Here is an 11,094-nt window from a genome sequence, read left to right on the forward strand (position 1 = left end):
CAAGTGACAGACGCCATGAGGTGCAAATGATGCATAGTGTATACGTGTCGATAGAATTAGAATGAACGAAAGGAAAACGCATGTGTATGTAGGTATCCGATGAAATGGACAAACGCCGCGAATGTATGCCGTTAAAGCGCGAGAGCATGAAGATGAAGGCAAGAAACGAAAGGAAGTGAACAACTACCACGCAGAAAGAAGAACAACGACCACAGTCCAAAAAGGGCAATGCTAAGCAGCCAACCCCCACATTCTCACCAAAATAACGTCAAACCTCCTCTTCAATCCCACGCCAATTTTCAAATCATCAAGCCTTCTCTTTGAACTTCTCCTTGGGCGGAGTCAACGGCCCAGGCGCTTCCTCCTCAATGAACTCGCCTTCACCCAACTTCCCGCCAAATGTATCCACCTCTTCAACCTCCTCGTCTTCTTCCTCATCTTCCTCTGTGATGCCTAAAATCTCTCCACTCCTGCGACCCTGTACACTCGTTCCCCGACTTCCCATACCACCTTCTCCACTTCTACTCCTCCAGCCGCCACTGCCATTCGTCGAGCTACCATTCAGACCTCCAGTATTAACATTAAGCATGGGGCCTTTGAAAGGGCTCTTCCTCCTCTTTGCGAAGACAAGACCGGGAGACTGCGGGGGAATGCTGTTTCCATTTCCGAAAGCGGCGCTGGATTCGTTGAGACCGGGTGGGAAGCCAGAACGTACAAGGCGGATGTTGGAAGGAAAGCTTGAGGAGGTGGGGGTGGCGGGGAGGACCTTGATGCTGTTGTGGGGGGATTTGGAGGGTTTGTGTGAATGGCCGCTTGTGGAAACGGCGGGAGAAGCGAGAGAGGCGGAGGATGTGGATGAGGCTTTCGAGTGCGAGTGGTGGTGGTGTGGCATGCTGCGGATCGAGGAAACAGATGACGAAGTGGACTTTCGACCGCGGAGACCACCAGACGAGCGACGGTATGAGGATCGTGGTGTTAATGGTGCTGGCGATGCTGAGAGCCTTCTCATGGATCCTGAGCCGTGTGTTGAGCCTCGGGGCCGCGGGCCAGGCATTTGTGGTGTGGGCGGAGACCTGGGGTTCGTGTGTACAGACGATCGATTCGCTGTACTCTGTCTTCGTGTTGAATCCGAGGACTTGCTTGGAGGTATCTTTGGGGACTGTCCGCTGCTGGCTTTCGAACCCGGCGATCGCGCTCGTTTGGACGTCTCTTTTATCCAATTTCGAAGTGTCAAAAGGTGATTGATGAAGGGCTGTTTCCGGCGTCGCTTAGGCACGAAGCCATTGGGAGAAAGAAGATCTGGATTGGTAGATACGACCTGTAGCATGCTGCTGCGTGAACGCCGCCTGTCGAGATCCTTCGCTGGTGGTGGCGGACGTGAGGATGAATGCGACTTCCGACCCCGACGGGTATCGATTGGAGGGAGCGGCTTGTCGTCGACTGTGAGATTGGGCGAGGTAATTAGCTCTGGCAGCTTTGGCAGTTCGGGAGCACCTGTCTCAAGTTAGAAGCGTTTCCTGACGTCCGCCGTGATACTCACCATGTAAGCTGCTTCGATTTGTGGTCCTGCCGCGACTCTTAGGCGTAGAGGGAGAGTGAATGCCTTCTTCGTCAGACTCTCTTATGGTAGGCGCAAGCTTGTCAAGTCGACTACTTGCAGCGCTCAGTCGCCGGAGGCTCTTAGCCTCTGCTTCCTTCTCTTTGCGCTTGCGCTCTCGCCTCTTTGCCTTGCGTTCCTCTTTTTCGAGCAGCAGTGCCCACCAACCAGCTAACGAGTCGCATCTTTGGGCTAGCACGTTCTCAATCACCATGTCAATGTCCACTCCGGCAGCGCGCATGCGTTGCAAGACCTCCTTCTCCAGCTCGGTCGAGAAGGGCGCCGGCTGTTGGAGTTTCAAGATCTCCTGCTGGCGGGGCGCATGCTCCGATAACCAAGGGTTCTGTAGTATGTCCGCCAGAGTAGGTCGCAAGATCGGCCGTTTGGATAGTAGCGACTGACACAACTCCTTCGCTTGCTGCGGGAAGTGCTCCGGATATTTGGGGTCCTCCTTCAGTATCTTGTTCTTCGTGACCATTTCGTCGTCGTCGTCAAAAGGCAGCTCGCCCACTAGAAGCGCGTAAAGAATGATGCCCAAACTCCAAACGTCCACCTTTTCGCCTGCGTACTTCTCGCCCTTGAGCATCTCCGGCGCGCTGTAGCAGATTGTTCCGCACCATGTCTGCAGGTAGTTGGACTTGCCCTCGTACTCGCGCGTGAAACCAAAGTCGACCAACTTGACGTCTCCGTGCTTGTCCAGCAGTATGTTCTCGAGCTTGAGGTCGCGATGGACGCACGATTTGTTGTGGACGTAGGTGACGGCGCCGACGAGCTGGGTGAAGATGCGCTGGACTCTGGCGGGCTCGAGGGCGCCCTTGGCCAGTAGGTAGTTGTAGAGTTCATCGCCCTGGCAGTACTCGAGTACCAGCCAGACTAGGTTCTCGGTGACTATGACCTCGTACAGGCGGGCTATGTGTGGGTGCGTGAATTGGCGGTGGTGATGGATCTCGCGCGCGAGGTTGGCGTCGTCCTTCTTCGCGCTCTTGAGCACGACCTGCTTGCGATCAGCGTGGTTCCTCGCAACCGTCCTGCCGGTGGTACCTTTGAGCCATTGCTGAGTTTGTGCGACGCCAAGTAAACCTTGCCAAAACTGCCCTTGCCTATAAGTTTCCCCAGTGTATAGTTGCCGACCGTCTTGAGATCAGTCGCGGCGAACTCACTGGCCCTGCGTCAGCGAATTGGAGCCGGTGAAACACGCAGCCGGCGCGCAAAAGCAAAGAAGAGACTTACTCGAGCAGCTGTTTGTACGAATTCGCGAGCTGCTATAATTTGCGTCTCAGCATGCGTGTTGCAAACATGCGCCTGGGGGAATTGCTTGTTGCGGCGCACGAGCGTCGTTGGACGGCAGCGGGACGGGGCCTACCTTCTTCCTCTGGGCCTGAATCTCAGCCTGGGCTCTGAGATTTGACTGCATGGAATGATGCGCCGCTGCTCCGTGGTGTCGCCTGCGCAACCAGCGTCATCTATGGGTTGCAGGAGTTCGGACTGGCGAGCGAGCGCCGCGGAAGAGAGAGACGGCTCCGTATATGCCCTGGTGGCAGCGAAAGTGGAGAAGGCCGCAAACGCCAGGGGCCTAGGGCGTTCGAGATGTGCGAGGATAATAATACTAGCTTTGCGCCGACCGCGAGTGCGAAGAAGTGTATATTAATTGTGAATACTCCCAGGCGGACGGGGACTGGGCGTGCCGTCAGATCTCTCCTGAGCTTGCGGTGCTGCCATGGATTCGGGGAGCGCGATCCTGGTCGCAGATCATCCACCGCTGCTCTGGGAAGGCGCAGGCACCACCACCACAATGCGACGCGACGTGGTTTGGACATCCTTCTCGTTTCGAGTGTACAAGTCAATAACGTTTGTGCAATGTGTTCTTCGACCGAGAGCCGGATGCATGTATGCGCTTCTTCCGACGTTGTGTTACACGGCAACCCAGGGACCGAGATGCAATGGACTGTTGTCAAGACACAAAAAATCTACTGTTATTATCTACAGTTTACTGCTCGGCCCTCCAATGTACGTCTGGCCGAGCTTCAGCATGTCGATCGCCTCTTGCACCATCTCGTCGACAATCTCCTTTGCGGGCTTGATATCGCCGATAACCCCCGCAACCTGGCCCATCAGGAACGGGATATCCACATCCTTCCCATCGTCCATGTCCTTCGCCAGCGGCACAACTCCCGCCTCCGTGAGCTTCTTGATCTCGTCCTCGCGCTCGTGCCACTCTTTGATGTAGTCGTTGTACCTGACGCGCAACGGTCGGCCACTGACAACCAGCGTCCGGCCTGTATCTGTGAAGTTGGCTGTGACCACGTTCTCCTTGTGCATTTGCGAGCAGCCCGCTTCAGTTGATGCCACGAATCGCGTGCCAACCCATACGCCCTGTGCGCCTTGCATCAAGCTGCTTGCCAGGCTGCGGCCGTTGTAGATGCCTCCCGCCGCCACTACAATAGCTGGCTGTCCGGTAAGAGGGCTCTTGTATTTGCGCGCGACGTCCACGACGGAGGGTATCAGGATGCTGTTCGCGATATCGCCGGTATGTCCTCCGCCTTCTCCACCCTGGGCGCATACGATATCCACACCTGCATCTAGTGCCTTTTTCGCATGTTTGGGGTGTCCGACCATGTTCATGATCAAGATGCCTGCTTCGTGAAGCCTCTTGATCGTCCGCTCGGGCGGTACACCAACAGCACTAACAAACAGCTTTGCGCCATTCTTGATTGTGACTTCGATGAGGTCATCGAGCTGTCCATGGGTGTAGTCATGGTTCGTCTTGCGTGCGCTGCCGCCGACTTGTGGGAGTGCGAGATCGACACCGAAGGGCAGGTTCTTGTCTCGGAGGTTTGACTTGAGGTCATCGATGATCGATTGGAGCTGTTTCGGTGTGTATCCGAGACCGCCAATTACACCTAGGCCACCAGCGTTCGACACGGCAGCTGCGAGGGGGCCACCAGAGGTGCGCGCCATGCCGGCGAGGATAATCGGATACTGGATGCCCAGCAGCTTCGAAAGCGGCGTCTGCAGTGCCGGCGGTGACATGACGGCGTAGGCTGTGGTCGCGGGTAGTTGATAATTGAAAGTAGATGGAGTAGGTCACGTCGGATAACGCGAATAAAGGTCTGAAGAGCGTGCTTCTGGCAGCAATGAAGCTATGTGTAACCGCATGGTGAGTATGGGAATGTGCATGCTAAATAGCGGCCGTGCCTACTGGCATCCTCGACTGCCAGGGGTTTTGCGGGGAAAACGTGGGTGCACGAGCCGAGGCATCTTAGCTCGACTCGATACATCGTTGCCATTGCCGAGATTCGCCCGTCGTGGACGGGATGAACATGCAGATTTGGTAGTCACAATAGGCATAGTATGGGAAATTTTCTGCTGGAGAGCACGATGATATGCATGTTGGAAATCATAATCCATACTATCGATGTTGTTATCAATAATCGGCTTCTCGCACTATACTCACGTATGCCAATTGCGGAGCACAAAGACGCTTCAATCAACATCTAAATCTGGCTCTTCTGGCTCCTCCGACTTCGCCGCATCGTTTGACAGAAGACGAGCAGTCTTGTCAGCCATTGCTTCCATTTCCGCATCGAACTGCGCAGTCACATCATCCCAATTCATCTGCTTCATGAGCTCGTCGAATGCTTGGTCAGTCATATCGAAGTCCGCAATAGACGGTAGGTCTGCATCATCCCAACTCCACTGCTTCACGATATCTCCGAGCGATTTCGAAGCCGGAGGCGGGACATCATTTGCACATTGAGAAGACGTAGATGGGCCGAAGAGTGAGTCTCTATGATATTGCTATTAGCGTTTGACTCCATTCATTTGCCCATTAGCTTGTGCATGCCCGTTGACTTTTCCCTGCGCAGGTGTTGGCTGCGGCGGAGGTGGAGGGACAGGCCCGAATGGTCGATGCACAAGCGCCGGTTCAACACCGTCTTCTTCAGTGTCGTCGTCGTACTCTGCGCTATCTTCGTCCTCGTATTCGTACTCGCTCTCCGTGACTTCTTCATCCTCCTCGTCGTGCTCCTCCTGATCCAGCTCATGCATCAGAACCTGGCCTCGACCTTGTGCCTGCATTCCACGACACAGTGTTTCCAGGCGAGCGATCTTCTTCCGCTGGTCCTCAGCTTCCTTGGTCCGCCTGGCAAGCTCCTCTTGCATCTTTTGGCGCTCTTCCACCATCTCGCCAATATTACGGTTCGTAATATCCTTGTGGCGTTGCAGCGTCTGGTTCTCCTTTTCAAGACGCTTGGTTTTCTTTGACATCTCCTCCATCTCCTTGCGGAACGTGAGGAAGAGATCGTTCGAGTTGTTGAGCGTTTCCTCGACCTGCATCTGGTCAGTATTAACCATGATGATACAGACCAACGAGGGGTTAACGGGTTGCATACCTGTTTGAACTTCTCCACGTATATGTTGAGCTGCGTGCGTAGTTCCGTCTCGGTCTGCGAAAAGGTCGACACTTGGCGGGTCAACTGGTGCGACTTGGAAGATTCGGCTTCTTGTTGTTTGCGCTGCTGCTCTAGTCGGGCAGCGTGATACTGTATTTCGAGCTCTTTGAGTCGCAGCATCGAGTGGTATTGTAATTCGCGCAACTCGTACTGGTCAATGAACGACTTGAACTTCTGACGAAATCTGCTTTGTTAGTTCATATTCCCGAATTTGGTTGTGCCACACATACATTTCGTCCAGTTCTTGCTCGGCTTGATTCTGTGGTTCAGGCCCGTTCGCAGCTGCTATGCAATCGTCCACGTCATTCACCAGGTGTTCGAGACGCTCGTGTAGTTCTTGCCTGGCGGTGGATTCGCTAGATTCGAGCTTGTGTAGTTCGTCCTTGAGTTTCTTGTTTTCCTTTGCAAAGTCACGCGACAATTTGTCCAATTTGTCCTTCATTGTCGTAACCTTGTTCAACTCCGACCTTTGCGCGTCCTTTTCCTTCTGCAGCTGGTCCCCGCGCTTCTTCGCCTTTTGGTGTTCGCGTTCCGTGCGCTTCATATCGGAGAGGAGTTCGGTATATCGTTTCTGCACGACTTCGAGCCGGGACAGCGGGCCGTCCATGTTGGAGAGGAGCGAGGAGAGTTCGCGGTTTGCTTTCTTAACTTCGCGTTCTGTCCATGCCATACGTCAGCCAGCGATTCATTTGATAGGGCCCCAGTCTCGTGCTGTGCAGACATGGGCTGCGCCACCCAGAGTATCCCCTCCTCCACAGCTCCGTCGCAAGAGGTAGACGCACCGATTTCGAGTTCCTGCTCCTTGTCCCCGGCCTGGTCCAGTTCGAGCTGAGCAATCTTGGCCTGGATCTGCTTCTGCTGCTCCGAGGGGTCGGTCGCCTTCTTGCCTTTGCCCTTCTTAGCGGGCGCAGGCGCAGGCGCTGGGTTGTGCTGTGCGGGTGCCATGTTTGCAGGAGAGGCAGATGCACTGCGGCTGGCTTCGTGGTGAGGGCGGGACTGGGCAGACGTCGGCTGGCGCTGTTGGGCGACGGTTGCCATGAAGTCGTGACTCTTCCGTGTAGCGCCTCAGCTTGTGGATCCCCCGTGTTGCCTCCGACGGTTCCTCCACCTATGCACTCAGTCTCACGTGTCCCCAATGCAGGTCTCTAGGCAGTCCAGTGGCGCATTCGTCTGGCAGCAGCCGCCTGTCTACAATGCGCGTGGTGAGGATGCACGTCTTCCGCCGGCGTCTCGGGGCTGCTTCGGGTGAAAACAGGTGTGGAGCGCAGTGCAGGGGGCGTCAACGGGCGTGGTGTAGCAATATGTACAGTGTCGGGTCATGCAGTCGTCGGGGTCGGGTCGGGCAATGTCTCGTGGCGGGTGTTGAAGAGGAAGGAGGGGACGACGTCGGTGGTCTGGTCGATCGCGAAAGGCACAAGACACCTGGGAGTCTCCACAACGCCCACGAGCTTCAATATCGGACCTGACAGATGAGATCACTGGCAGGCTAGCCAATCCGACATGTCTCCAGCCGTATAACGCATCAACAGCCTGTCCAGGCGCACTCTTTCGTCTTAGTAATTTTGCGGGCTAATCTCTTTTGGTATGGGGTCCCTCGGCCAATCGGCGCGACAGGCGTCATCGATGGGGTGCCTCTGACATTTCTGAGGCTGCGCGGCACTCTGTCATCCACCCTCTATTCCAAACATGCTACGTTCCGTTGGTCGGCAGGTCCAAAGCCCTCGAAATGCCACGATAACCCCGCACCGACTATCGACCTTGCCTCGACGTGGATATGCCGCTATTACCGATGTCTCCAACTTTCCCAATGTCGGCGAGCAGCTGCACGGCTTCACCCTCAAGCGCGTCAAGCAGGTGCCGGAGCTCGAGTTGACCGCTTTACATCTCCAGCATGACAAGACTGGCGCCGAATATCTGCACATTGCCCGCGAGGATGCGAACAATGTCTTTTCCATTGGCTTCAAGACCAACCCACCAGATGCCACCGGAGTGCCACACATCCTCGAGCACACCACACTGTGTGGTAGTGAGAAGTATGTCGCCTTGCTATTGCAATCAACGTATCTCTGACAGTCCAGGTACCCCATCCGCGACCCCTTCTTCAAGATGCTCCCCCGTTCCCTGTCTAACTTCATGAACGCCTGGACCTTTCCCGACCACACTGGCTACCCGTTCGCCACGACAAACGCGCAAGATTTCAAAAACCTCATGTCCGTATACCTCGATGCGACGCTACACCCGTTACTGAAGGAGAATGACTTTACCCAAGAGGGGTGGCGGTTGGGTCCTGAGAACCCGCTGGCAAAAGAGTCGGAGGACCCCAACGCGAAGCGCATCGTTTTCAAGGGCGTGGTATACAATGAAATGAAGGGCCAGATGTCGGATGCAAGCTACCTGTTCTACACCAAATTCCAAGACCACCTATACCCGGCCATCAACAATTCCGGTGGCGACCCGCAGAAGATTACCGACCTGACTTGGGAACAGCTACGGAAATTCCACGCCGACCACTATCATCCCAGCAATGCCAAGATCCTCACGTACGGAGACATGCCTTTGGTGGAGCATCTGAAGGAGGTGGACAGTCGCTTGAACGGTTTTGACAAGATAGCCGTGGATCAGGAAGTGAAGGCACCAATAACTCTGGACGGCCCCAAGGAAGTCACGGTTGCGGGACCTCTCGACCCACTGGTACCTCAGGACAGGCAGTACAAGACTTCGGTTACATGGTTGATGGGCGACACTGCAGACGCCGTAGAGAACTTTGCGCTGGGAGTACTGAGCAGTCTGCTTATGAGCGGCTACGGCTCGCCTCTCTATCGCAATCTTGTAGAATCTGGACTCGGTGCTGATTTCAGTGCGAATACTGGCTATGACAGCGCTGGACGACGAGGTGTCTTGTCCATTGGGTTGGACGCCGTCAAAGCGGATGATGTGAACAAGGTCCGCGAGACCATTGCAGAGACCTTACTCGAGGTGCGCAAAAACGGCTTCGACAAGATCAAGGTCGATGGTATCCTACATCAGCTGGAGCTCTCGCTCAAGCACAAGACTGCCAACTTTGGGATGGGCATCCTCCAAAGACTAAAGCCTGGCTGGTTCAACGGTATCGACCCAATGGAGGCCCTCGCTTGGCAAGAAACGGTCAACGCTTTCCAGAAGAAGTACGCTGAAGGCAACTATTTGGAGAGCCTGATTGAAAAGTACCTACTCACCGACAAAACCCTGACCTTCACCATGCAGCCATCGGAGACGTTCAGCCAGGAACTCGTCGATGAAGAAAGCCAACGATTAGCGGCAAAGATTGCAGAGACCACGAAGCAGTTCCCAAGCGAGCAGGAGGCGCAGAAGTACCTGGAAGAGCGAGAGCTTCAGCTATTGGAAGTCCAAGAGAAAGCCAGAAACGAAGATTTGAGCTGTTTGCCCACTGTTCACGTCAAGGATATTCCTCGAGAAAAGGAGAGGAAGCCACTGCGACATACTCAGCTGGATGGCGTGAAGGTCCAGTGGCGCGAGGCACCCACCAACGGTCTGACGTACTTCCGTGCTGTGCACAGATTACAGGATCTCCCCGACGAGTTACGAGAGATGATCCCGCTATTCACCAGCGCCATCATGCGCCTTGGTACCAAAGACAAGACGATGGAACAACTTGAGGAACTGATCAAGCTGAAGACTGGAGGCATCTCCGTAGGCTACCACTCTTCACAGTCACCCTTGTCGCTCGACGCGTACGAAGAAGGTATGGCATTTTCCGGCTACGCTTTCGACCGTAACATACCCGACATGTACGAACTCCTACGGACTATCATACAAGAGACGGACTTTGATGGGCCTGAAGCGGGCAAGAAGATCCGAGAGCTCCTGCAGAGTGCGGCAAGTGGTGCCATCAACTCGATCGCAGAGTCTGGTCATTCTTATGCCATGAAGTTCGCTGAAGCTGGAATCAGTCCTGTGAGCCGATTAGCAGAAGAAACCGGGGGTCTCACCCAAGTCAAGGTTATGACAGCTCTCGCATCGCAAGAGTCGCTAGACGATGTCATCAAGAAACTCAAAGCTATCCAATCTTTCACTATCGCGAACAGCAACCAGCTCCGCGTAGCGATCAACTGCGGTAGCGAGAGCTCAACACCAAACCAGGAGGCACTACATCGCTTCTTGAACACATTACCCAAGGACGTCTCTGTGCCCTCGACGTCCCAGCAAAAGCAGTATCCTCGCAACGCCAAGTCCTTCTTCCCTTTGCCATACCAAGTCTACTACTCCGCCCGCGCTGTCCCGACAGTGGCCTACGCCGACGCCTCCAGCGCACCTCTCGAGATCCTCGCGAAGCTTCTTACCTTCAAGCAACTTCACCCAGAGATTCGCGAGAAAGGTGGCGCATACGGCGGTGGTGCCTACGCACGTAGCATCGGCGGTCTCTTCGGCATGTACTCATACCGCGATCCCAATCCGCAGAACAGTATGAAGATCATGGCCGAAGCAGGGCAATGGGCGCGCGACCGCGCATGGACACCTCAGGATCTTGAAGAAGCCAAGCTAAGTGCATTCCAAGGATACGATGCGCCACAAAGTGTCAGTCGCGAGGGAATGAGGCTGTTCCTGTCTGGCGTCACAGACGATATGCTGCAGACGCGTCGCGAACGCCTCCTCGACGTCACAGCTGAGCAGGTACAAGCCGTAGCCGACCAGTTCCTCGTCAAGGGCGCCGAGAGCAGTGTAGCTATCTTGGGCGAGCGGAAAGACTGGGTCAAAGAGAAAGATGGCTGGCAGTTCAGAGACCTGGGTATGTCGGAAACTGCAAAGGCCGCTGAGGAAGCTGAAGGTATTGCGCAAAAGGAGGACGACGTGCCGGCTATCGCGAGCTGAAAATGGTGATTGACGGTTTTATGATTGTATAAGTAAATGTAAGATATGAGGTATGAGACGCTAGCATCATTGGCGTTGGTAAGTTGAATGTATAGCGTGGTGTCATCGCTCCTTCCTCCTTTGCCATCTCATCTCACTGCTGGCTGCTGTCTATCTTATCGTCGCCGGTCATACCTT

General features: G+C 54.9%; 4 protein-coding genes across 4 annotated transcripts; 1 reads left to right on the forward strand and 3 right to left on the reverse strand.

Annotated features, from left to right (window-relative positions):
* Positions 1-307: 307 nt before the first annotated feature.
* Positions 308-3,011, reverse strand: J4E86_007785 (uncharacterized protein; the record flags this gene model as incomplete). The annotated part of the gene is made up of 5 exons (XM_051448300.1): positions 308-1,494; positions 1,541-2,591; positions 2,639-2,756; positions 2,828-2,859; positions 2,961-3,011. The coding sequence occupies 5 exons, from the start codon at positions 3,009-3,011 to the stop codon at positions 308-310; spliced, it is 2,439 nt and encodes an 812-aa protein (XP_051300567.1).
* Positions 3,012-3,577: 566 nt separating this feature from the next.
* On the reverse strand, positions 3,578-4,627 carry J4E86_007786 (uncharacterized protein; the record flags this gene model as incomplete). The annotated part of the gene is made up of 1 exon (XM_051448301.1): positions 3,578-4,627. One exon carries the CDS (start codon positions 4,625-4,627, stop codon positions 3,578-3,580), a length of 1,050 nt encoding a protein of 349 aa, XP_051300568.1.
* Positions 4,628-5,080: 453 nt separating this feature from the next.
* J4E86_007787 (uncharacterized protein) lies at positions 5,081-6,993 on the reverse strand (the record flags this gene model as incomplete). Its single annotated transcript, XM_051448302.1, has 5 exons — positions 5,081-5,395; positions 5,513-5,926; positions 5,989-6,232; positions 6,279-6,705; positions 6,831-6,993. 5 exons carry the CDS (start codon positions 6,991-6,993, stop codon positions 5,081-5,083), a joined length of 1,563 nt encoding a protein of 520 aa, XP_051300569.1.
* Positions 6,994-7,734: 741 nt separating this feature from the next.
* On the forward strand, positions 7,735-10,917 carry CYM1 (Mitochondrial presequence protease; the record flags this gene model as incomplete). Its single annotated transcript, XM_051448303.1, has 2 exons — positions 7,735-8,081; positions 8,127-10,917. The coding sequence occupies 2 exons, from the start codon at positions 7,735-7,737 to the stop codon at positions 10,915-10,917; spliced, it is 3,138 nt and encodes a 1,045-aa protein (XP_051300570.1).
* Positions 10,918-11,094: the final 177 nt, after the last annotated feature.

This window comes from Alternaria arbusti (genome assembly GCF_024043155.1).
Source record: "Alternaria arbusti strain BMP 1465 chromosome Unknown scaffold_11, whole genome shotgun sequence".
Taxonomy (NCBI): domain Eukaryota; kingdom Fungi; phylum Ascomycota; class Dothideomycetes; order Pleosporales; family Pleosporaceae; genus Alternaria; species Alternaria arbusti.